At 37.0% G+C, this 27,820-nt stretch overlaps 1 protein-coding gene across 1 annotated transcript in view; it reads right to left on the bottom strand.

Moving 5' to 3' along the window:
- Positions 1-27,820, bottom strand: part of Lekr1 (leucine, glutamate and lysine rich 1) — a 218,895-nt gene that overhangs the window by 165,795 nt on the left and 25,280 nt on the right. Inside the window, 1 exon segment of the mRNA XM_087186421.1 lies at positions 15,002-15,005. Within this exon segment, the coding sequence (XP_087042547.1) occupies positions 15,002-15,005 (4 nt within the window).

Raw genomic sequence — 27,820 nt, 5'->3', positions numbered from 1 at the left:
TTCACACACCTTGAGAAAACAATCCAAAATTTCATTTGGAACAAGAAGAGACCCAGAATAGCAAAAACAATACTAGGCAATAAAGACAAGGTAGGGGGTAACACAATCCCCAACTTGAAACTATACTACAAAGCTACTGTGATAAAAACAGCATGGTACTGGCAAAGAAACAGACCTGAGGACCAGTGGAACAGATTAGAAGATGCAGAAACAACTCCAGACTCACTCAGCCACCTCATCTTTGATAAAGGAGCCAAACACCCTCACTGGAAGAAAGATAGCCTCTTTAATAAACAGTGCTGGAAAAATTGGGTATCAAATTGTCAAAGACTAAAACTAGACCTATATCTCTCAACATGCACTAAACTAAAATCAAAATGGATTAAAGATCTAAATATTAAAACAGAAACACTAAACCAGCTAGAAGAGAGGTTAGGAAGAACTCTTGAAGACATTGGTGTAGGAAAAGATTTTATGAACAAAACCTCAGTTGCCCATGAACTAGCACAAACAATCAACAAGTGGGATCTCTGCTTACTACAAAAATTCTGCACAGCAAGAGTGTGGAGACAATCCACAATGTGGAAAAAAAATTTCACCAGCTGTCCCTCAGACAAAGGTCTACTATCTAGAATCTATAAAAAGCTTTAAAAAATCAGACCTCCCAAATCAAAAGAGCCAATCCAAAAGTGGGCATCTGAAATAAACAGACATTTCTCAAAGAAGTAGAAATAGCAAATAAATACGTGAAAAAATGTTCAACGTAACTGGTCAGTCGAGAGATGCAAATGAAAACAACGGTGAGATTCCACCTCACCCCAGAAAGAATGGCTGCTATCATGAAATCAACCAATAACAAATGCTGGTGGGGCTGTGGGGAAAGAGGAACACTGCTCCACTGCTGGTGGGAGTGTAGACTGGTGCAACTACTGTGGAAATCAGTATGGAGATACTTCAAAGAACTAGGACTGGAAGTCCCATTTGACCCAGCTATTTCCCTGATGAGTATCTTCCCCAAAGAATTAAAAGAATCATACCACAGTGATATAAGTGCACCCATGTTCATAACAGCACAATTCATGATAGCTAAAACTTGGAAACAACCCAATTGCCCATCAACTGGGGACTGGATAAAGAAAATGTGGTTTTTTTAATAAAATGGAGTATTACTCAGCCATAAAGAATGAGAAACTAGAGACTTTATAGCTAAATGGATGCACATTGAGGCAATACTCTTAAGTGAAATAAATAGGACACACATGTATAAATACCGAAAAGCTTCTCTAGTGTGAGAAACTGAAAGTGTAAATAAGGACTAAAAGGTATGATAGATAATGTGAATAGGAAGAAAAGGTGAAAATGGGAAGGGGGAATGGGAGGGGTAGAGGAAAAAAGAAAGAAGGGAATAGAATTAATATGAGAAAAAGAAAAAATGGAAACAAAGTCTTTGTAGATAGAGAGGGATTCAGGGGTTGATGGGAGGGCAGGGCAATGGGGAAAAAATAAGAACCAAGATGGACTATGTAAAAGTGCAAATTTCCAATGATGAATGTCATTATATTGTATACCTTAAATGTACCAATATAATTAATTTTAAAAAAGAATTTAGATTTTCAAAGTAGTAGGTAATAATCCTCTGGATTTCCATGATGTCTGTTGTGATATCCTTTTTTATCACTAACTGTACTGATTTGGTTCTTCTCTTTCATTTGTTTTAGCTAAAGGTTTATCAATCTTGTTTTATCTTTTCAAAGAACCAACTTTTTGTTTATTTGATCTTGTGTACTGTTCTTTTAGTCTCTAGTTCATTAATTTCAGTTCTGATTTTTATTACTACTTTCCTTCTGATCTGTTTGGTTCTGGTTTGTTCTTGTTGTTCTAAGATTTTGAAGTACATCTTTGTGTTATTTGAGATCTCTTTGATTCTTTGATGTAGGCACTCATAACTATAAACTTCCCTTTTAGAACTTTCCCAGAGATTCTGGTATGTTGTATTTCCACTTTCCTTTGATTCTAGGAATTTTTAAATTTTCTCCCTGATTTCTTCAATGACTCACTCATCATTCAAAATGAATTGTTCAATCTCCATCTGTTTTTATAGTTTCTATGATTTCTCTTGCTGTTGATTTCTACTTTCATCCTATTATAATTTGATAAGATGCAAGAAATTACTTCTTTTTATATTTGGTAAGGCTTGCTTTATGGTCTAAAATATGATTTGCTTTGGAGACTATTCCATGAGCTGGTAAGAAGAATGTATATTTTGTAGTTGGATGGAATGTGCTATAGACATCCATTAAGCCATTCAACTATGGTGTAGTTTAACTCTGATATTTCTTTGATCTTTTTTGTCTGGATAACCTATGTGTTGGTGAAAATGGCATATTGAAGTTACACACTATAACTGTAATGGAACTTATGTGTCCCTTCATGTCAAGTAGTGCTTGTTTCATGAAATTGGCTGCATTGATGTTCAGTGCACATATATTTACAACTGTTGTATCTTCTTGATAGATTGTTCCTTTACCAATATTTAATGGCCTTCTTTGTCTTCTCTGATTTTGTCCTGATACTTGCTTTGTCAGATATGAGTATAGCTATTCCTGTTTGTTTTCAGGTTCTCTTTCCATGGAAAATTATTTTCCATCTGTTTACTTTCAGCTTGTGTATGTCTTTGCTAGTGCAGTATGTTTCTTATAAGTGGCAAAGAGCTGGGTCATGTATTCTTAACCCAATATGCCAGTCTCCTTCTTTTATTTGGAGAATTAAGACTATTTACATTTAGTTATGATAGAAAGGCATGTACTAATTATGGTCATTTTGTTGTTTTTCTAATATTTGATTTTTTCCTAATTCTCAAGAGCCTTTGTTGTTGTTGTTTGTTTGTTTGTTTTCTGGGGGTTTTTTGAGACAGAGTCTCACTACGTAGTTCAAGATGGTCTTGAACTCACTATGTAGTTAGGGCTGGCCTTGAACTCACAGCAACTCCCCTGCCTCATCCACCTGAGTACTAGGATTAGCATTCCTGGCTTTCAATAGCTTGTCTACTCTTTCTCTTCTGTATGTAGGATTCCTTTAAGCATCATCTGCAATGCTGTCTTACATGTCACCCACTTTTTTACTTTATGCTTATCTTGGACAATCTCTTTCTCCTTGAATTTTAAAAGATAGCTTTGCTACTTTATCCACCATCCTTTATCAATTATTTTGTGTCTATGTGTGTGTGTGTGGATGCATGTGCACATGCAGCATTTGTTTATTTACAACTCTATGCAAAGAAAAATTTGTATTTATTTAATTTTAGGTTCAATAGTGGGCATTTTTTTCTTTAGTGTATGTTTGCAATACATAATAGTAATTTTCATTTTTGGAAATTGGCACAAGTATATAAACATATCTATATCATTTCACATTTATGCACCTTTCCCTCCCTGTGATCCCTTTCCCCTTTCCTATTATTTTGTCTACCCTTTGTCTATATTTTCCTTTCTTTTGAGAATAATCAACCCTTTTATCCTAGGAACTATTTCTCTCTGCTCTTCTAGTTCCAGCCAATCACAGGACTGCCACAGAAGTTTGTGTGTCTATTATTCAACCTCACAGGGCCCAGAATGGGTCAATCAAAGTTCTTCTCTAGCACACACCCCTTACCTCAGGACACAGCAGACAGTTTTTCAGGTGGCAGTAAATATAAAAAGTAAAACTTAAGGGGCCAGGGATTTAGCTCAGTAGCACCATGCCTGCCTCTAAAGTGGAAGGTCCTGAGTTCTGTCCCTGGTACCACAAAAACAAAAAAACCCCAGAAAATCAAAAGTAAAACTTAAGGACTGGGCTGCCATACCACCTCCCCAGAGGGCTGAGGAGGTGAGCCTCTCAGGCCACTGAACCACTGCCCCAGAGCACCAAGGAGGTGAGCCACAGGGGCACCAGCACACACACACACACACACACACACACACACACACATGGCAGTGCCAAGTCATTACCTGGATCCACACCACAGAGTTACAGGGGTCATAAAGGACACTGTTCTGAGCTTGAGAAGATAGAGTAGAAGTGAACAACAAAGAGAGTCTCTCTGAGGCCCGTTGATGAAAATTAAAGCCCACAGGAAAAGTGAAGAAAATCTTTGCAATAAAGGCACACCAGACCACCTTAGTTGGGGGAGCAGCAGTGTGGACCAGAGCAGCACAGCTGCAAGCAGATCCGAACCAGGGCTCTGCCCCAACCCCAGAGGCTGGGGCACACTGGCCCAAGCCAAGGGCCCACCTAGGAAAGAGCTGCACAGGCACACAAGCAATAGCCAGAGGTTTGCCCTAATACCATCAGTAAGTTGTGAGACCCTAGCCAGAAGCTTAATCACAAAACAGGAACTGGGGTGCAAAGCCCCCAGCTAAAGGCCCTCCCAGACAACAGTTACACAGAGGCCCTGGCCAGTGGCAAACCTAGATACCATCCCAAGTGTGCACAGGCCCCAGCCAGAAGCCCACCCAGACAACAGATCAGCTCAGGGATCCAGAAGACAACCATTCTGAACCCAGGAATTAGTGTACTGGTCAAACAGGAGAGAAAAGGCATCTCCATGGCTTGCTGAGAATAAAGACAACTGGGTGAGCAAAAAGATGCCTCAACAAAGGCACAGCAGGCTGCATCTGTTGAAATGAGAAGACACATAAACAAGTCTCGAAACCAGACTTCCAGATCACCTAAGGCAACCCCAAAGGAAAATGAGTTGGAACAATCTGATACTCAACCACCTGGACTCCCTAAACTGGCAATGAAGAAGGATCTGGAAAAATGAAATCAGAAATAATTTCTCATATAACAGCAGAGGTTGTGCCCATAGTGCAAGACATGATTAATAAATCTAGAGAGGAGCTGAAGAGTATGATGGATTCCCAACATGGGAAAAAAATGGAATCCATAAAAGAGATGTAAACAGATTTCCAGGAGATTAAAAACTCCACTGAAAGTCTACACAGCAGAACGAGCCAATGTGAGGACAGAATTTCAGACACAGAAGATAAGATTGCAATTAGTGACCAGGAGAAGAAAAATTGCTTCAAAATTGTAAGGGAACACAAGAAGTCAATCCAGCAGCTGCTAGACAATGCAAAGAAGAATAACATAAGACTGATTGGAGTCAAACAAGAAACAGGAGAGAGAGAAGATGGCATAAAAAAACTCTTCACAGACATAATGGCAGAAAACTTCCCAAGCAGGGGAAAAGAACTTGACATACAGATAAGTGAGGCATATAGGACTCCAAATAGCCTTGATCAAAAAAAAATTTACACATAGGCATATAATTGATAAGATTCAGAAACTCAACAGAAGAACAAAGTTCTACAAGCAGTCAGAGAAAAGAAACAAATCACATACAAAGGAAAGCCCATCAGAATCACAGCAGACTTCTCAACACAAACCATCAAGGCAAGAAGAGCTTGGAGTGATGTATTCCAAGCCCAAAAGGAAAACAGCCTCCAACCCAGATTGATGTACCCTGCAAAACTATCTTTCAAAATGGATGGAGAAATAAGATACTTTCATGACAAAGAGCACCTTAGGAACTTCATGAATACCAAACCAGCACTCCAAAAAATTTTAGACAATATCCTAGGAACAGACATTGAGGATCACAACCCCAGGAAGCAAAGCAGATGAACCCATCTGGCGCAACAAGAAATTAAATGTAAAGGGGGAGAACCCAACAAAAAGAAAAAGTCATGGCAATGACAAGTCAATACGCTTCAGTTATAACCATCAATGTTAATGGTCTCAATTCACCAATCAAAAGAAACAGACTGGCAGAATGGGTCAAGAAGCAAAATTCAACAATATGCTGCATACAAGAAACACACTTAATTCAAAAGGAAACTCACAGACTGAAAATTAAAGGGTGGAAAACAATACTCTATGTGACAGGAGCCAAAAAAAAGCAGGAGTAGCTATCCTCTTTGCAGACCAAGTAGATTTCAAACCAACACTGATTAAGAGAGACAAAGAAGGACACTACATCCTTGTAAAGGGAAGAATCCAAGAGGAAGAGATGACAATCATAAATATCTATGCACCAAACACTAGTGTGACCAACTATATAAAACAAATACTAACGGACAAGAAAAGTCATATATGCACTAATACAATTGTAGTGGGGGACCTCAATACCCTACTATCACAAATAGATTGATCAACTAGACAAAAAATAAGTAATGAAATACTAAAACTCAATCGAACTCTTGAACAAATGAACTTCACAGATATTTACAGAGTGTTCCACCCCATGATATCAGAATACATACTCTTCTCAGCTGCACACGGGTCATTCTCCAAAATAGACCATATACTCATGCATAGAACATGTTTAAATAAGTGCAAAGGAATTGAAGTTATCCCCTGTATATTATCAGACCATACTGCAATGAAATTGGAGATCGATAGCAAAAGACACTGGAAAAATTTCATAAACACATGGAAATTGAAAAACACACTTCTGAATAACCAATGGGTCACAGAGGAAATTGAAGAAGAAATCAGACAATTCCTTTAATTAAATGACAATGACAGTACAACATATCAGAATCTATGGGACACAATGAAAGGAGTCTTATGAGGGAAATTTATAGCAGTGAATACACATATTAGGAAAACAGAACGAGCCCAATTAAACAACCTGATGCTGAACCTCAAGCTTCTAGAAAATGAAGAGGACAAACCCAAAGCTCATACAAGGGAGGAAATTATAAAGATCAGAGGAGGCCGCAATTCCAAGCTCCTAGGCCAGAGAAGGTGAGCCAATCCCAGCAGCCAGGAAGAGGCTCCCCCACCAGCATTCCAAGCTCCTAGGGCAGAGAAGGTGAGCCAATCCCAGCAGCCAGGAAGAGGCTCCCCCGCCACCATTCCAAGCTCCTAGGGCAGAGAAGGTGAGCCACACAGGCACCAAAAGCACCCCCCCCATCCCCGTAGAAATAAAAAGACACGTAAACAAGCCTCAAAAACAGATTTCTAGATCACCATACCCCAAAGGGAAACAAGATGGAACAATCTGATACTCAACAACCTGGACTCCCTAAACTGGTGAAAAAAAAAGAGGATCTGGAAAAAATGAAAACAGAAATAATTTCTCAGATAACAGCAAAGATTGTCCCCAAAGTGCAAGACATGATTAATAAATTTAGAGAGGACACACATAAAAATATAGAGGATCTGAGGAGCATGATGGAATCCCAACATAGGAAACAAATGGAATCCATAAAACAGATGCAAACAGATTTCCAGGAGATTAAAAACTCTATCGAAAGTCTATGCAGCAGAATGAACTAATGTGAGGACAGAATTTCAGATATAGAAGATAACATTGAAAATAGTGACCAGGAAAAGAAAAATTGCTTTAAAATTGTAAGGGACCATGATAAATCAATACAGCAGCTGCTAGAAAATGCAAAGAAAAATAACATAAGACTGATTGGAGTGAATGAAGAAACAGGAGAGAGTGCAGATGACATAAAAAAGCTGTTCACAGAAGTGATTGCAGAAAACGTCCCAAGCAGGAGAAAAGAACTTGACATACAGATAAGTGAGGCATATAGGACTCCAAATAGCCTTGATCAAAAAAAAATTTACACATAGGCATATAATACTTAGGATTCCAGGAACCTAACAGAAGAAAAAAATTCTAGAAGCAGTGAGAGAAAAGAAACAAATCACATACAAAGGAAAGCCCATCAGAATCACAGCAGACTTCTCAGTCCAAACCCTTAAGGCAAGAAGAGCTTGGAGTGACATATTCCAAGCCCTAAAAGAAAACAGCCTCCAACCCAGATTGATGTACCCTGCAAAACTATCTTTCAAAATTGATGGAGAAATAAGATACTTTCATGATAAAGAGCATCTTAGGAACTTCATGAATACCAAACCAGCACTCCAAAAAATTTTAGACAATATCCTAGGAAAAGACAATGAGGATCACACCCCCAGGAAGCCCAGCAGAATGAATCTGTTAGGTGTGACAAATTAAATGCAAAGGGGGAGAATCCAACAAAAAGAAAAAGTCATGATAAGGCTTTTAAAACTTTTAACTTCATCTCCGTAATGAGTACATAATTCAATCTTGTTATTGTTCGTGATTAGTATTTTTCTGATTCTAGTGTTGCACATCTTTTCTTGTGCTGTACTGGCTATTTATCATCTTCTTATGTCTACTTTTTAATTGGGTTGTCTATTAATGAGCTGTAAGATTTCTTTATATATTCTGGTCATAGGTTATAGGCATTGTAAATATGGTCTGTTTAAGGACTACTTTTCATTTTAACGATGTCATTTAAAGTTCTAAATTTTGATGGAATCTCATTTATCGATTTTTTTCTTTTATACATTTTGTCTTTTGTATCCTAGGAAGGTCTTGCCTACCCAAAATTCATAAACATTTTCCCGAATAATTTCTTCTTAAAGTTTTATAGTTTTAGTCTTTCATATTTAGGTTGATAGATCCTTTCAAGTTATTTTATGTATGGAAATAAAGGGTTGAGGTTAATTTTTTATATATGGATACAGGTGTTCTGGTGCCATTTGCTGAAAACACTCTTTTCCTTGGCTCTTGAATTGAGTTTATATACTATAAAATGTTAATGTTAAATAATCTTTCAAAACTCAGTGGACCATATATGTGTGGTTCTATTTCTAGATTCCCTGTTTTATTCAAATGATCTATATGTCTTTCCTTACACCAGCACTGCCTTGATTCCTGTAGCTTTAGAGGAAGTCTTAAAATTAGGTACTAAATGTCTTCCAACACTTTTTCTTTTTTTTTAACTTTTCTAGGTCCTTTGTACTCCTGCATAACTTTTAAATTTCACTATCCAATTCTTCATTTATAGAAGGTATACATAGATCTGAATTTTTATATATACCTCATGTTTTCTCATCCTGTTAAATTCAAATACAAGTTCTAGGGGCTTCTAGAGATTTCTTAGTATTTTCTCTGTAGATGATCATTTCATCTACATTTAAAGATTTTGCTTCTACCTTGCCAATCCTATCCTAATAGTGTCATTTTATTGCCAGACTATTTTGGTTTGGGCCTATGTTTCAAAGTTTGATGGACAGATGAAGAGTAAGCATATCTGCCCTTTTTCCCCATCTTAAGGAGAAAGCATTGTATCTTCTCCATTCATATAAGGCATTCTTCTTTGTTTTGTTTTGATTTTTTGGTACCGGGGATCAAAGTCAGGTCCTTGAGCTTGCTATGCAGGCATCGGAACCACTGAGCTAAATCCCCGGCCCCATATAAGACGTTCTTGCTGGAGTATGGAGTACATGTCTTTAATCTGTTGAGAAGTTTCTGGTCTACTTTTAGTCTCCTGATAGCTTTTACCATGAACAGCTGTAGAATTTAGTCCAAAATTTTTTCTCCAACTACTGACAGGATCATACGGCTTTTTCCTTTCCTCTGTTAAAATGCTGACTTTTGGGGGTGGATCTTCCAATGCTGAACCAACACTGCCATCCCTATAATAAAACCACTTTCTACATACTGCCAGATCTGACTTCTAATAGTTTGTTTTGTTAAACAAATTTCTATCTATGTTCATGCTTCTTTCTTCTATTATCTTTATCCAGTTTTAGGATTAGCACAATGTTGATTTCCTAAAATGAGGGGAGAAGTGTTCCTTTTTTTTCTGCTTTAAATGTTTGATATAATTTATCAGTTAAAATGTATATGAGCCTGTTGTTGTCATATAGGTAGGCTTTCAAGCTAGGAATATACTTTCTTTAATGGGTGCTATTCAAATTTTATATTTCCTCCAGAGTTAGTTTCATTAATTTGTCTTCCAAGGTACTTCTTAGAAGTTGTCAAATTTATTTCAAAACAAATTTTTGAAATATGGTTTCTATATCCTCTTAAATTCTGTAAAATCTGTGGTAATGTCTCCTAGATCTTGATACTGTAATTTTAATAATGTATAATTGATATTGTGTAATAGGATGTAAAGGTTTAAAGGAGCAGGGGAAGTGGAAGGGGCAGGGGAAAGGAAAGAAGGGAAAAGAAAAACTATGAGAGAAGGAAAAAGATGGAAACAAAATCTTTGCAAATTGGGAAGGGCGGAGGAGGTGAAGGGAGGGCAGGGGAAGGGGAAAAAAATAAGAACCAAGAGACTCATATAATGGTACAAGATCCCAATGATGTATGTCAATGTATTTTATACCTAAAATGTACCAATAAACTTAATGGAGGAAAAACTTAAACAAATTTTTTTAAATTAAAAAAAAGACCAGAGGAGAAATCAATGCAATGGAGACTAAGAGAAAGATACAAAAAAATCAATGAAACCAAGAGTTGGTTCTTTGAAAGAATCAACAAAATTGACAAACCCTTAGCCAACCTTATCAGAAAAAGGAAAGAAAAGGCTCAAATCCATGCAATTAGGAGTGAAAAGGGTAAAATGACAACAAACCCAGCAGAAATCCAGAGGATCATCAATACCTACTTCCAGAATCTATACGCCAATAAGATGGACAACACAAAAGAAATGGACAGATTCCTAGATACATATGAATTACCAAAGTTGAATGAAGAAGACCTAAAAATTCTAAGCCATCCAATATCAACCAATGAAATTGAAAACGTAATTAAAAACTTATCAACTAAGAAAAGCCTGGGTCCTCATGGCTTCACTGCTGAATTCTATAAGACATTTAGAGAGGAACTGCTGCCACTACTGTTTAAACTCTTCAATGAAATTGAAAGGGAACCAATACTCCCAAATTCATTCCTGGAAGCAAGCATCACCTTGATCCCCAAAGCAGAGCAAGGCCCAACCGAAAAGGAGAATTATAGGCCAATGTCACTAATGAACATAGATGCAAAAATCCTTAATAAGATACTGGCAAATAGAATGCAGAAGATTATGAAGAAGATCATACACCCTGATCAAGTGGGATTCATCTCAGGGATACAGGGATGGTGCAACATACGCAAATCAATCAGTGTAATACACTCTATCAATACAGCCAAGGATAAAAACCATATGATTATCTCCATAGACGCAGAAAAATCATTTGACAAAATCCAACATGCATTTATGATAAAAACCCTACAAAAAATTGGAATAGACGGTGTCTACCTCAATCTGATAAAAGCCATCTATGAAAAACGTACAGCCAGTATCATACTAAATGGTCAAAAACTGAAATCCTTCACATTAAAATGAGGAATAAGACAAGGATGTGCACTATCACCACTCCTGTGCAAAACAGTTTTGGAAACACTAGCCATGGCAATTAGGCAAGAGAAAGAAATAAAAGGAATAAAGATAGGAAATGAAGAAGTCAAATTGTCATTATTTGCAGATGACATGATACTCTATATAGAAGACCCCAAGAACTCCTCCAAAAGTCTTCTAGACTTAATAGCCAAATTCAGTAAAATAAATGGATACAAGGTCAACACACAAAAATCAATAGCTTTCCTCTACACAAATGACAGACCCACTGAGAGAGAAATAGGGCAAATAATTCCTTTCACAATAGCATCCAAAAAACTGAAATACCTAGGAGTCAACCTAAGAAAAGAAATCAAAGGCCTCTTCTCTGAAAACTATAGCATTCTGAAAGGAGAGATTGAAGATGATATCAGAAAATGGGATTTAGCTCAGTGGTTCCGCTGCCTGCATCACAAGTGAAAGGTCCTGAGTTCGATCCCTGGTACCAAAAAAAAAAAAAAAGAAAAAGAAAATGGACAGACATCCCCTGCTCCTGGGTAGGAAGAATCAATATAGTGAAAATGGCCATACTTTAAAAACTGCTATATAAATTCAATGCAATTCCAATTGAGATCCCAGCAGCATACTTCATGGACCTTCAGAAAACAATCCAAAAATTCATTTGGAACAAGAAGAGACCCAGAATAGCAAAAGAAATTCTAGAGAACAGAGACATGGCAGGGGGTATCACAATCTCCAACTTGAAACTATACTACAAAGCTACTGTGATAAAAACAGCATGGTACTGGCAAAGAAACAGACCTGAGGACCAATGGAACAGATAAGAAGATGCAGAAACAACTCCAGACACACTCAGCCATCTCATCTTTGATAAAGAAGCCAAACACCTTCATTGGAGGAAACATAGCCTCTTTAATAAATGGCGCTGGAAAAATTAGGTTTCAGCTTGCCAAAGATAAAAACTAGACCTATATCCCTCAACATGCACTAAACTAAAATCAAAATGGATTAAAGATCTAAATATTAAAATAGAAACGCTGAACTAGCTGGAACAGAGGTTAGGTGGAACTCTTGAAGACATTGGTGTAGGAAAAGATTTTATGAACAAAACCTCAGTTGTCTGTGAACTAGCACAATCAACAAGTGAGATCTCTTCTTATTAAAAGGCTTCTGCACAGCAAGAGAAACCACCAGCAGTGTGAAGAGACAACTCACGATGTGGGAAAAATTCTTCACCTGTTTTTCCTCAGACAAAGGTCTACTATCTCAAATCTATAAAGAATTTAAAAAGATCAGACCTTCCAATTTTAAAGACCCAACTGGAAAATGAGCATCTGAAATGAACAGACATTTCTCAGACAAAGAAGTAGAAACAGCAAATAAATACATGAAAAAATGTTCAATATCACTGGTCATTTGAGAGATGAAAAGGAAAACAATGCTGAGATTCCACTTCACTCCAGAAAGAATGGCTGCTATCATGAAATTAACCAATAACAAATGCTGGTGGGGCTGTGGGGAAAGAGGAACACTGCTCCACTGCTGGTGGGAGTGTAGACTGGTGCAACCACTGTGGGAATCAGTATGGAGGTACCTCAAAGAACTAGGATTGGAAGTCCCATTTGACCCAGCTATTCCCCTGCTGGGTATCTTTCCCAAAGAATTAAAAGAATCATTCCACAGTGATATATGTGCACCCATGTTCACAGCAGCACAATTTGTAATAGCTAAAACTTGGAAACAGCCCAAATGCCCATCAACTGGAGACCGGATAAAGAAAACGTGGTTTTTCTATAGAATGGAGTACCACTCAGCCATAAAAAATGAAAAATTAGAGACATTTATAGCTAAATGGATGCACATTGAGGCGATACTCTTAAGTCAATTAAATAGGACACATGTGTAAATACCATAGTTTCTCTGGTGTGAGAAACTGAAAGTGTAAATAAGGACTAAATGTATAATAGGTAATGTGAAATAGGAAGAAAAGGGGCAAAGGGGAAGGGGAAGTGGGAGCGGTAGAGGAAAGGAAAGAAGGGAATGGAATTAATATGAGAAAATGGAAAAATGGAAACAAAGTCTTTGTAAATAGGGAGGAATGGAGGGGTTGAAGGGAGGGCTGGGCAAGGGTGAAAAATAAGAACCAAGAGAGATTATGGAAAGGTGCAAATTTCCAATGATGAATGTCATTATATTGTATACCTAAAATGTACCAATGATTAGAATGAATAATCGATAATGTAAAATAGGAAGAAAAGGTCCAAAGGGTAGGGGGAGTGAGAGGAGCAGGGGAAAGGAAAGAAGGGAAAGGAAAAATGATGAGAAATGGAAAAAATGGAAACAAAGTATTTGTAAATAGGGGAAGGGTGGAGGGGTGAAGGGAGGGCTAGGAATGGGGAAAAAATAAGAACCAAGATGCATCATGTAAAGGTACAAGTTCCCAATGAGAAATGTAATTGTGTTGTATACCTGAAATGTACCAATAAAAGAATTGAAGTAATAATAAATAAATAAATAAATAAAATATAAAACCTGAAACCTCCCTTAATAGCAAAGGCATAATTAGAACTCCAGAGCCTCTCAAGAACAGATTCTCTTATATATCCTAACCTACAACCTATCCTAACCTTATAAGGCTCCAATATTCCACCAAGATCTCTTTTGAGAAACAGAAGTCAGCTATGGAAGAACTCTTGAAAGTTTCTGGATGGCTCCTTCATTGCAAACAAGAAGTCATCATAAGTAGCCCTGAGGTACTTCAACTCAGCTGACCATCAAGCTGTAATAAATCTTAGCCATAATTCTTTCCACTCAGAGTCTCATTTGAGTCATACATTTATTCATTAAAGGACTTCAGTGACTACAGAAGACTGGTTGGTGGATCAACTAGCACTAAGAGTAATCAGTAACAGCAAATATGCACTGCATTTTATGTGAGGGCAAAGAAGGGTAAAGTAAGGAAACTGAATGTTTTTGTAAAGGATGAGTTAGGGGGTCAATGTAACGCATAAAAGAACATATTAACATGTAAGTAATTCCAGAAAGCCATAGACAAAGCACAGAAGTTTGGGAGAATATGGCACAGTCTGGTTAACCTTAGCAGTTCATACACAGTGACAAGAATCAAAGGCAAGTGGAGATTATGTCTGCCATATTCAGGAATTTACACTTGTTCTCTCAGTGCAATGGGGCCCCTGAAGAATTTAAAGTAGAATCAGACTTATGTTTTAAAAAGATTTTTCTCTATCAGAAATGACTTAGGAAAGCTGGGCATGGTGGCACATACCTATAATGTCAGCATGTGGGAGGCTGAGGCAGGAGGATCACCAGGAGTTTGAGGCCAGCCTGGGCTACATAGTGAGTTCAAGGCCAGCCTGAACTACAAAGCAAGACCCTGTCTCTAAAAACAAAAAACAAAACAAAGCAAAAATCACCTAGGAAACTTCCAGTGACATTTTGGCCCAAGAATATTTGTGTCACATGAGATTTCCAGCTGCGTACCACCCAATCAATCTGTCTTCCCATTGAATCCTCTCCTTCAGAACCTTGTCTTTAGGAGCTGGAGGTGTAATTCAATGGTAGAGAACTTGCCTAGCAAGGTCCTGGTTTCAATGCCCAGCACTGAAAAAAAAAGAATCTTGTATTTTCTATGAAACTACACTTAAATATGCTCTTAATGATTGATAACACCAATTATCTACCCTCATTGTTGCAGCACTTTTCTATCTCACAACTATGGCTTTATGATTCTTCCCCTTAGAGATCTCCTGCCCTCATACCTTTCTCCTTCTTTCCTTTCTCCTGTCCAATTCTCTGCATCAATTTATTTCTATGGCTGTGGGTTTCTGTTGTTTTGTCATCCTTTAATATGGACTCATATGATGTTGGTTTCTTGTAAACTTGTCTTCTATCGGCAACCTGCTTAAGCCTATTTCAGTAACAAAGTCACACCTTTGTACTCAACTGCTTTGAAACTGGTTGAATTTGGTACTCAATGCATTCTGTCCCAGTACTCATCATTTGGTACTCAACAGGCAAGCCAGAACTTGTTGGCGTTGACTGCTTCATGACTCACTACCCTCTCCAGCCAAAACGATTTGTTTGGTACGGGTTGTTTTGGTACTCATTGAGCCTCCTGAAACCAAATTAACAAGGAGTACCAAGCTACTACCGTACTATTTTTTCAAGCTAGGACCATAATCTTTTTTTTTTTGTATTAAATTCTTTTATTGGTACATTGTAGGTATACAACACAATTACATTTCTCATTGGGAATTGTACCTTTATATAATTCATCTAGGTTCTTATTTTTTCCCCATTCCTAGCCCTCCCTTCACCCCCTCCATCCTTCCCTATTTACAAAGACTTATTTCCATTTTTTCCATTTCTCAGCATTTTTTCCTTTCCCTTCTTTCCTTTCCCCTGCCCTTCCCACTACCCCTACCCCTACCCCTTTGGACCTTTTCTTCCTATTTTACATTATCGATTACTCATTCTAATCATTGGTACATTTTAGGTATACAATAAAATGACATTCATCATTGGAAATTTGCACCTTTACATAGTCTCTCTTGGTTCTTATTTTTCACCCTTGCCCAGCCCTCCCTTCAACCCCTCCAGTCCTCCCTATTTACAAAGATTTTGTTCCTATTTTTCCGTTTTCTCATATTAATCCCATTCCCTTCTATCCTTTCCCCAGCCCTCCCACTTCCTTCTCCTTTGCCCCTTTTCTTCCTATTTCACATTACCTATTATATATTTAGTCCTTATTTACACTTTCAGTTTCTCACACCAGAGAAACTATTCGGTATTTACACGTGTGTAGGACCATAATCTTGCAATTCAATTTCTCTGTTTGTCCCTGGGTCCCTTGGTGTATTCCCCAACAAAAGGCCTTCCATCTGCGGAGACAATTTATGAGTATTTTGCCTTGAACACCTCATGTTAATGAATCCATCCTTCTGGAAATTTGGAGGGTGTTTGGATGGGGAGTTGTTAAGGACTATATCTATGTAATACTAATGGTTGAAGCCCAAAAGACTAAAGCTTATTTCCTCACCACCTTTCCTAGCCAATGGATGAGTGGAATTTCAGGTCCTAGCTCCCTCAAGTAAGTTATATATTTGTCATAAGAAACTGAGTGATGTTCAGTTGAGTTCTAGGAGGCGCCAAGTATCAGTGAGTCTAACTGTTTTCTCACAAGACAACCTGGCCCCTTAGACTGATCCTCACTGATATCTAACCAATTACTTATGATTCTCCCCTACTAACTCTTTAAGTTTTTCCTTCTGTTATCCAGATTGAAAAGATTGAAAAGCCCTCCAATTGTACTCTCAGAAACGAAACAGCATTGGGCTTCTCCTGCAGTATTATTAAATATGGAATCATATAACCCCAAAAGGCAAAAGTATATACTTCTTCTTACTCTTAAATAATCTTAGATTGTATCTTCCAAAATTAAAATTCTCCTGAAATGTTGCAGTGTAAAAAAATTTTTAAAAAGACGCTTATCTAGTTTCCTTCATATCCTTCAGTCTTGTTTGTTAAAAAAAAGGATGGCTTCTAAAAAGCAAATGACCATATCAACTGCTGCCTTTTTTCTCATCCAGCTTCCTGCCAATTAAGGCATGTTGGCTGGATATGGTGGCACACATTTGTAATCCCAGCTACTCAGGAGGCTGAGGCAGGAGGATCACAAGTTCAAGCATAGTCTGGCCAACTTAGTGAGACTCTGACTCAAAATAAAATTTTAAAAGGCCTGGGGATATAGCTCAGCAGTCCCTGGGTTTAATCCCCAGGTTTGAAACAATAGATAAATAAATGAATAAAGGCAGGTTGATCACACTGATCTCAATAATACAGAGAAACTTCAGAATTGTCTGATAAATGCAATGCTGTCTTATAATTTGATTGATTCCAAACAACTAACAGGGAATTTCTAAACAGATGGAACAAAAGGCTAGGATAAAGTCTGTCTGCACTTTTTGTAATGGAAATATTAGTATAACTTCTGCTTATAAACCAGAAAAAGTTTAGAAATAAGACTATGTTTAGAAATAATAAAAATTATAACACTGGATTTAGGGTTTATCAAAACAAATACACATTAAATTATATAATACTTTCTGTCTGGGTTTTATTAACTATATGTTTAAATGAATTAAAACCAAGATTTATAAAATATACTATCATTTGGATATTTGCTTATTTGAATTATTCTTGGCAAACAGCTCTGAATTGTGAGATTATACAGTATATAGGGGTCAATTTTCTATTTTAACTTCTCAAAATTCACTTCTCTTTATTTTGGCATTTAAATAAATGAATTAGTACAGCATACTGTTTTATATGCTGACACTTCATTGATGTTAAAATGATCAGTTTTCAAAATCATATTTTTGTACAGGAAATAAAACATAATAATAATAACAATTAAAATAAAATTACTGATCATTTACCAAGTGCCAGGTACTGTGCTTAATAATTTACATGATTATCACACTTAAACATCAAAATATTCATATTAGGTAGATCTATTCTCAGCACCAATTGACAGCCAAGGGAATGGAGGGGCAGAGAGCTGCAGAATGAGGCCTCCCAACCAGCACGGGTCTGAGCTGGGGTTTGAACCCAGGCAGTCTGACTGTTACTCTGTTACACATGCGTGGTTGGACTACATTGTGTTCTGATTCTGTACCTTGGATTAATGCTTTGAATATCACTTTGAAAGACGGATTTTGATTTAAACACTGCAATTTGAATTCTGCCTTGATTAAATTGATGCCTAAAAGGGACTGACAGGAATTGAGGAGTAGGGGATAGCATTACCAAGAAAAGAAAGTAAGCAGAAGCTAAAAACCACAAATATTGTGGGCATGAAGGAAAGTTAAACAGAAGATTAACTTCACATAAATTCCCAAATATATGTTTTTTTTAAAATCCCTTCTTGCACAACCCAGGGCTTCACAGAGGGAAAGAGTTTAGTGGTAATCCTAATGAACATTTGCTTTCTTGGGCAGAAGATGTTATCAGAGTCAAGCTCAATTAGTCTCTGTCTTTCAGCATGGTAAGGATTTGGCACGCTTCTGCTTTCCTCCTGAGAGAAAAATCCAAATGCTTGCCAGACCTCTTAATATTCTAGCTTCCACAGCAAATCACTTTCATCTCTTCTGCCTTCAAACTGACTTCAGATTTAAGCGAAGGAGAGAAGGGCATAAAGAGAAAACAGAAAGCACAGCATGGCTGTTGCTGTTGCCTTTTTTCCTTTTCTCTCTCTCTCTTTTTACTACAACAAACAAAACATGTTTATAATGTGAGACATAACTTTTTATTATAATTCCTGCTATCAACCCTAAAAGCTCTCTAGTTCTAGTCTTTAATCCTCTAATCACATAAAACACCAGGCCAAATTATAACATAAATGAGGCATTAAATGAATACTTTCTAACTCAGTGGCAATTCCAGTTTTTAATTCAGTAGCCAACTCTTTTCCTTTAAAAGAGGATAGGAAATGGAGAAAATTATAACTTATTCTCCTAGATATAATCAAATAAGTGAATAAAATATCTAGTCAAAGAAAACTAAAATTATCAATAATCTATGGTTTAGCATTTGCATGAAAATAAATTTTACTTCTTAGAAAATTAGAACTATAAAATAAGTTGTCAAAAGTTAGTATGTGTAGGGCTGGGGATTTAGCTCAGTGGCACCGCGCCTGCTGAGGCACAAGGTCCTCAGTTCGATCCTCAGTACCAAAAAAAAAAAGTTAGTATGTTTTAATTTTTAGTTCATACTTTAAGATAGGCTGGTCAAACACCTGAGAACACTGCATAAAAATGTAAAGAAAAGAAAAGGTGCAGTAGAATATGACACATTTAAGTAGCTATTCCTCTTATTAGCTTCCTTCCAAATATGTTGGTCAATTCTAACTAGGCAGTTTAATACTTGAGTTTCAGTTTCTCCTTCTGTGCTTCTTTTTTTTTTTCGCTTAATGTCAGAAGAAAGCTATTTACTTCATTTTATGAAATTATTTTGTAAAAATAAACTTAATACAAAAAGGAAAACAAAACTTAACTCACAGACCTATGTACAGCTCAATGATATAATGTTACGGACTTAGCATTAGTTCTTTTAGTGGGCATTGTTCTACTTCCAGACTAAAATGAAGTCTAAAATATTCTGTAGTTAAGGTTAGTTATAAACACAACTATGTCTCCCAACTGTACATTTTCTTTTTAAAAGAAATGTTGACCAACTGCCTTATTTTACTTCTTTGTCCCACACCTGACCCAGTTTTTCCCCACTCATCCTCTCCTACTTTCTTTGGCCACAGCTTATGCAATAACATTCAACTGGATAGTTTCATGAGACATAGTGAAAGGCTACCATAACTGAGATCACATATTAGAATAACACATAGAAAAAAGATATTCTCTCCATTTCATAATATATATCGTAATATTCCTAATATCATGACTTATTTACATATAAATGATAGAATATATATTGAACAATTCTCCTGAGTTTGTCAAAATAATATGATGTAAAAACATACATAGATGAATGTTCAAATACAAATAGATAAATATTCAAATGTCTTTCACAGGATATGCCATTTGGAAAAAATTAGAAAATGTCAAATCCTTCATGAATAAATGAGTTAACCTAATAAAAGAGTTAACCTAAATCTTTATGCAATTTTTTCAAATGGCAGGGGAAGGTGTAAAAAGATTATCCTGATCCAAATACCATAATAATTATGTCTCATTTTAAATTTTTAAATTTCTAACAGTTAAAAATAATTTTAAATTACATTGATATTAGGATTAAAACTCATGATTATATGAAATTGTGTTTGTTCTCTCCTGGCAATTACCAGGGATTTTTATCACTATGCATCACAATGCATAAGTAATCATTCAAATATTTTTCAATGGGGAATTCAGAATTCAAATCATCACTCTGATGGTCACAAAAACATCTAAAAAACAGTTCATAATACTTATGAACACATTTCTGAATATGAAGTCATATTCTCTGAAAGAAAAGCAACCTATATTTTATTAATATAAAATTTGTGGAAAAGTTTTCTATGAAAATGTGATTTTTATTCACCTTTATTTTATGTACAGTATGAGTCTTTTGAACACAAAAAGTTCTGAAAAAACCCTTTATAATTGTTTTTAAAATTTATCTCAGTAATTATAACAAAAATGTATAAATAAAGTGAATTTTCGTTTCCTTCTGAGTCAATCCTACATTTAAATATGTATTTCCCTTCTGCCCTGCCTCCTTGTCATATCCTATGCAAAATCTGCAAGGAATATGTTAATAAATCATTTTCAATTTTCCTTTTTCTGTATTCCTTAGATTTCTTCCTGGGCTGAGGCATAGGCATTTCATAAGATGTCTGCTCTGGCTGGTAGCAAGTAAAATACATGTACATCCCTCCTCCTCTGAGGGCAGAAAATGACAAACTCAAGAGTAATCATATACAGGTGACAAAACACATCCATTTATAGAAAAATGAAATATAAGTTATAGGAAATTATTATGATTCAATCTTTTAAATTATATTTAAATGATTACTTTCCAATGTCATTACCATTTAGAACCAAGCAAGAAGCAAAGCAAGAAATATCTTCTACAGACCCTTCTCTAAAGCATTTATCTGAGTAAAAATATTAGAGGATTCAGCTCAAGTGATGCTTCATGCTGAGAACAGAAACTGAAATGCCAGGAGGCATATTAAAAACCAGCATAAATGATGCAATTCATGGCAGAAAGCCATCTATAGGCATAAGTGCATTTAGTGTTAATAGAAAATAGAGGTGGTGGCAAGAGATATACTGTTTCCATTTCTCCTTTCTTGACATGAAAATCATTTAAAATCCAGAATAATGCATAAGCCTAAGCATCTTCCAGGAAGTATATAAACATTCCTATGTTATGTACAATAGTAAAGTCAAGATGAAGTGTAACATGAATGTCTTGGCTTCACCATTTATTTTTAACATGTTTCAATCGTTCAGCAAACTGCCAAACACTTACCATTGTGTCCACCACTGTGCGAGGTTTTGTAGATAATACAAAGGAAGATAGAAAGTTTCTGTTCATAAAGACTCTCACATATTAAAAAGACAAGATTTAACAAACACCAACAAGAGGCCTGAACACATGCAACTGCTGAACTGTTTTAAAATGTAAGTCCTATGTGATATCAAAAAGGATATCTCTGTGGGGTAGAAGAAAGTAGAGGTGACACCATGAAGGAGAAGGAACTTGAAAGATAAAAGCTACAAAGAGAGAAGTAAGATGAACAGTTCACTTTGGCTAGGGGAAAAATGGGCAAAAAGACTGAATGCGAAGGGCCTCAGAGTTTTATGATAACACAAATCTTTATCAAAGTTAAAGAAATAACTTATTTTTTTAAATAGAAATAACTTATTTTTTTAATTAGCTATATATCCTAGGACAGTTCCAGATAGAGTTTACTACTCAAGAGTCATTTTATATTATGTACAAGTAACATCTAAATAGAATTTACACTTTTGATCCTAAAAATTATTATTGACAGCACCCCAATTTACTCTCAAAATGTCCCAAATTACACTACATATTTTGTGATCACCTTACTTATAATGAGCTATTTCACCAAAGAATACTATTTAACATTCTTTCACTTAATAAATTATTTTAGACACCATTAGGAAGGACATTTGCCAAGATATATTCTCGATTCTTTTAAAAAGGTATTGGTTTTCTAAATTATTAGTGATACACTACAGATTGACCCAAGTTTTTATAAGTCTCTTTCAATTATGAGAGTCTACATGCTTCCCTCTTAGGGGAGTTTCATTTTTAGGATCCAAATTAAACCTATAACTCATAGCCCTCTCTCATGAAATATCCTTTTCAAACCTCAATTAACAAAATCATCAATAAATATCCACTTGGCATCTACTATATACAAGAGCACTTAGGATGGTAGTTAGGTGTTAGGGAGACATAAAAAAAGATATTCTCCACCAACTTATAACATACTGACTGTACATTCACCCATTTCTCCATCCATCATCCACCTGTCCACCAGTCCATCCCTTACCAAATTGTGATCATAAGACAGCATGAAGTACAATTAAGTGTATGTACCAGGGATTGCTTCTGGTTATATATAAAAGAAATAAAGCTATAGTATATTAATCGTAGAGTGGTTAATTATTCTCATATAACATATACCATAAGAACCTTTGAAGATGGTAGCACATGCCTGTAATTATAGCATCCTGGGAGTCTAAGGCAAGAGGATTACAACCTGAGCCCAGCCTGGGCAACCTAGTGGCTTACTGAGACCCGGCCTAAAAATAAAAAATAAAAAAGGGGCTGAGGATGTACAGTAGTTCACTGTGAAGGCCTTGAGTTCAATCCTGAGTACTGAAGAAAAATAGAATGAATTTCTAATTGATACAGTCAATTTAGGTGGAAGGCAGGTTTTCCAGGGCTGACTAACAAAATCTGCCTGGTTTGTCTCATCACCCCTCCTCCAGCTATGTATATTTATTTCTTCGAAATCTTACCATCCATAAACTCAGATATACTCTCTGTATTTAGTCCTAAGCTATGGACTTGATCTAGCTCTCTGCACCTTTCATACCTACCTAGGCTCTTTCCTTGGGCTGATTGCTCTAGACTTGACTTACCTGGTTTACCTAACAAGTGATAGCTGCCAACTATGATGAACAGAACTTTGAAGCTCCATCCCTCATAAGCAGGCTATTGTACGGCTCAGCTTCTCATGTGACAATCTCAATTTGGCACAAGCAGAAGAGAAATTAAACAGGAAATGTTTAAGAGGCATATAGAAATACACTTCTATAAAGTTATATTTGTGGGAATTTAACCAATTACTTTTTTTTAAATGTTGAACTATCCCAATTGCTCCCAGGTCCTCTCCTTTACATCTAAAACCCGAGGACATAACACAACAATAAGCATTGGAAGACTGAAAGATAAAAGGAAAGCAGATAGGTGGTCTAAGGATGTTAGTACTTGAGAAACACCAAGGCAATGAAGTTCCTGAGTTCCTTCAGTATCTCTCATATATTCTAGACAAGTTGCTGTAGGAGTCTTCAACCCAGAAACACCAATAGCTACAGACAAAACAAAACAACAACAACCACCAAAAAAAACCTCTAAGAGGGGCAGGGATTTAGCTCAGTGGTACCATGCCTGCCTCACAAGCACAAGGTCCTGAGTTCAATCCCTGGTACAGTAGGGGCAGGGGCAGGGCCTGACCATGGACGACTCTAAGAAAACCTCTGGCCCACCCTGCTAACCAGGGAAAGGATGACTGAACAACAGAAAACATATTTGGCAATACCTTCCCTATTCCAGCCAAACATAACTAAAAAGTTGTACTTCCCCCCCTCAGTTTCAACGGGGCTGAGTGGGGAGTTATCATCCACACCACCCCTTCCCTGCCCCACAGAAGCAAGTGCTATACTCCAGTTCTCCCCACTGCATAGTGTTAATGAGGCTGAGGTGGGAACTGATTTTCTAAACCCTCTTAAAGAGGAAGTCATGCTTCAACTCTGCCACCATAGCAGTGTCAGCTGGGTCAGTGGAGAAATGAGGTTCTAACTCACGCTGCTCCAAGGTTGAACAAGGGGCAGCAAGTTGGTAAGAGCAATCATTTTACTTCCCTTCCACTCCTGGTATCAGTGAGGTCCTGTGCAAAACTAAACCTACCTGCAAGCAGACATGGAATGAAGCACCTGAAACAGAACTAGTCAGCAGCTCTAGATCCACCTCCACCACCAACCCATGTGTTAGCAGGTGTCAGTGGAATACCTCAGATCCCATTTGGCCTCAATGTGGCAGAATGAGATGGTATGAGACAGGGTTGTCAATACTCTGCTTCCCAGTCCACTGTGGTCAGTAAGACCAGCAGAGAGCTGAACCTTCACTCTGAGCTAGCATCAACAAGATAGGATTAAGTGGCTGGAGGCACAGCTAGGTGGCATTCTCCCTCTCCTTCTCCCATCCTTTGGTACTGGTAGGATACAAAGGAAACCCAAGCTTCTGTTCCTAAATTATAGCAACAAAATGGTGTAACTCAGTCCTCGGATTCCCTCCTCCCTGGTAACAGAAAATTTAGCAGCAGGGAGTTGATTTTACATTGCCACAGAGACCCAGGCAGTGCAAGTTGATGATGACCTTCTTTTGCCAGAAGGGTGAGTCGAAAAGGGTAGACTAGGTTGTACATTACCAATTTGATACAAGGCAGTATGAATCAGGACCCGATTTTTCCTGGAGTAGTACCAGTGGGCCCAGTGGGGAAGTGGACACATATGTTCTATTAGGATTCTGTAAAGAAACAGAAACATTAAGATGTATGCTGACATATATACAAGGAGATTTATTTTTTTTTCACTTTATTAAATTCTATTATTGGTACATTGTACGTATACAACACAATTACATTTCTCATTGGGAATTGTACCTTTACATGATGCATCTTGGTTCTTATTTTTTCCCCATTCCTAGCCCTCCCTTCAGCCCCTCCACCCTTCCCTATTTAAAAAGACTTTATTTCCATTTTTTCCATTTCTCAGCATTTTTTCTTTCCCTTCTTTCCTTTCCCCTGCCCCTCCCACCACTCCTACCCCTTTGGACCTTTTCTTCCTATTTTGCATTATCAATTATTCATTCTAATCATTGGTATATTTTAAGTATACAATATAATGACAGTCATCATTGGAAATTTGCACCTTTACATAGTCTCTCTTGGTTCTTATTTTTCACCCTTGCCCAGCCCTCCCTTCAACCCCTCCATTCCTATTTACAAAGATTTTGTTCCTATTTTTCCATTTTCTCATATTAATCCCACTCCCTTCTATCCTTTCCCCTAGCCCTCCCATTTCCTTCCCCTTTGTCCTTTTTCTTCCTATTTCACATTACCTATTATACATTTAGTCCTTATTTACACTTTCAGTTTCTCACACCAGAGAAACTAGTTGGGATTTATACATGTGTGTCCTATTTATTTCACTTAAGAGTATTGCCTCAATGTACACTCACTTAGCTAAAAATGTCTCTAATTTCTCATTTTTTATGGCTGAGTAGTACTCCATTTTATAAAAAAAACCACATTTTCTTTATCCAGTCTCTAGTTGATGGGCATTTGGGCTGTTTCCAAGTTTTAGCTATCACAAACTGTGCTGCTATGAACATGGGTACACATATATCACTGTGGTATGATTCTTTTAATTCTCTGGGGAAAATCCCCAGCAGTGGAATAGCGGGGTCAAATGGGACTTCCAGTCCTAGTTCTTTGAGGTATCTCCATACTGATTTCCACAGTGCTTGCACCAGTCTACACTCCCACCAGCAGTGGAGCAGGGTTCCTCTTTCCCCACAGCCCTGCCAGCATTTGTTATTGGTTGATTTCATGATAGCAGCCATTCTTTCTGGAGTGAAGTGGAATCTCAGCATTGTTTTCATTTGCATCTCTCGAATGACCAGTGATGTTGAACATTTTTTCATGTATTTATTTGCTATTTCTACTTCTTTGTCTGAGAAATGTCTGCTCATTTCAGATGCCCATTTTTGGACTGGGTCTTTAAATTTGGGAGATCTGATCTTTTTAAGTTCTTTATAGATTCAAAATAGTAGACCTTTGTCTGAGGAAGAGCAAGTGAAGATTTTTTTCCACATTGTGGGTTGTCTTTTCACACTGCCTGTGGTTTCCCTTGGTGTGCACAAGCCTTTTAATAAGAAGAGATCCCACTTGTTGATTGTTTGGGCTAGTTCATGGGCAACTGAGGTTTGTTCATAAAATCTTTTCCTACATCAATGTCTTCAAGGGTTCTAGCTAACCTCTGTTCCAACTGGTTCAGAGTTTCTATTTTAATATTTAGATCTTTAATCCATTTTGATTTTAGATTAGTGCATGGCAAGAGATATAGGTCTACTTTTAATCTTTGGCAAGTTGAAGCCCAATTTTTCCAGCACCATTTATTAAAGAGGCTATCTTTCCTCCAGTGAGGCTGTTTGGCTCCTTTATCGAAGATGAGATGGCTGAGTGTGTCTGGAGTTGTTTCTGCATCTTCTAATCTGTTCCACTGGTCCTCAGGTCTGTTTCTTTGCCAGTACCATGCTGTTTTTATCACAGTAGCTTTGTAGTAGAGTTGCAGGTTGGGGATTGTGATACCCCCTGCCATGTCTCTGTTACCTAGAATTGCTTTTGCTATTCTGGGTCTCTGCTTGTTCCAAATGAATTTTTGGATTGTTTTCTCAAAGTCCATGAAGTATGCTGCTGGGATCTCAATTGGAATTGCATTAAATCTATATAGCAGTTGTGGAAGTATGGCCATTTTCACTGTATTAATCCCTCCTACCCAGGAGCAGGGGATGTCTGCCCATTTTCAGATATCATCTTCAATCTCTCTTTTCAGAGTGCCACAGTTTTCAGAGAGGAGGTCTTTGATTTCTTTCATTAGGTTGATTCCAAGGTATTTCAGTTTTTTGGATGCTAATGTGAAAAGAATTATTTGCCCTATTTCTCTCTCCATGAGTCTGTCATTTGTGTAGAGGAAAGCTATTGATTTTTGTGTGTTGACTTGTAACCAGCTACTTGACTGAATTTGGTTATTAAGTCTAGAAGACTTTTGGTGGAGTTCTTGGGGTCTTCTATATAGAGTATCATGTCATCTGCAAATAATGACAATTTGACTTCTTCATTTCCTATCTTTATTCCTTTTATTTCTTTCTGTTGTCTAATTGCCATGGCTAATGTTTCCAGAACTATACTGAACAAGAGTGGTGATAGTGGACATCCTTGTCTTGTTCCTGATTTTAGTGTGAAGGATTTCAGTTTTTGACCATTTAGTATGATATTGGCTGTTGGTTTTTCATAGATGGCTTTTATCAATTTGAGATAGAGACCATCTATTCCAATTTTTTGTAGGGTTTTTATCATAAATGCATGTTGGATTTTGTCAAATGCTTTTTCTGCATCTATGGAGATAATCATATGGTTTTTGTCCTTGGCTCTATTGATATAGTGTATTACATTGATTGATTTTCATCTATTGAACCATCCCTGCATCCCTGGGATGAATCCCACTTGATCAGGGTGTATGATCTTCTTGATGATCTTCTGCATTCTGTTTGCCATTATCTTATTAAGCATTTTTGCATCTATGTTCATTAGCGAGATTGGCCTATAGTTCTCCTTTTTGGTTGAGTCTTTCTCTGCTTTGGGGATCAAGGTGATGCTTGCTTCCAGGAGTGAATTTGGGAGTATTGGTTCCCTTTCAATTTCACTGAAGAGTTTAAACAGTAGTGGCAGCAGTTCCTCTCTAAATGTCTTGTAGAATTCAGCAGTGAAGCCATCAGGGCCCAGGCTTTTCTTAGTTGATAAGTTTTTAATTACATTTTCAATTTCATTGGTTGATATTGGGTTGTTCAGAATTTTTAGGTCTGCTTCATTCAACTTTGGTAATTCATATGTATCTAGGAATCTGTCCATTTCTTCTGTGTTGTCCATCTTATTGGCGTATAGGTTCTGGAAGTAGGTATTGATGATCCTCTGGATT

Source organism: Heterocephalus glaber, unplaced genomic scaffold, assembly GCF_053883595.1.
Source record: "Heterocephalus glaber isolate CG9 unplaced genomic scaffold, H.glaber_assembly_v1.0 deba00001504, whole genome shotgun sequence".
NCBI classification, from domain to species: Eukaryota; Metazoa; Chordata; class Mammalia; order Rodentia; family Bathyergidae; genus Heterocephalus; species Heterocephalus glaber.
This window is presented reverse-complemented; position numbering and strand designations above follow the sequence as displayed.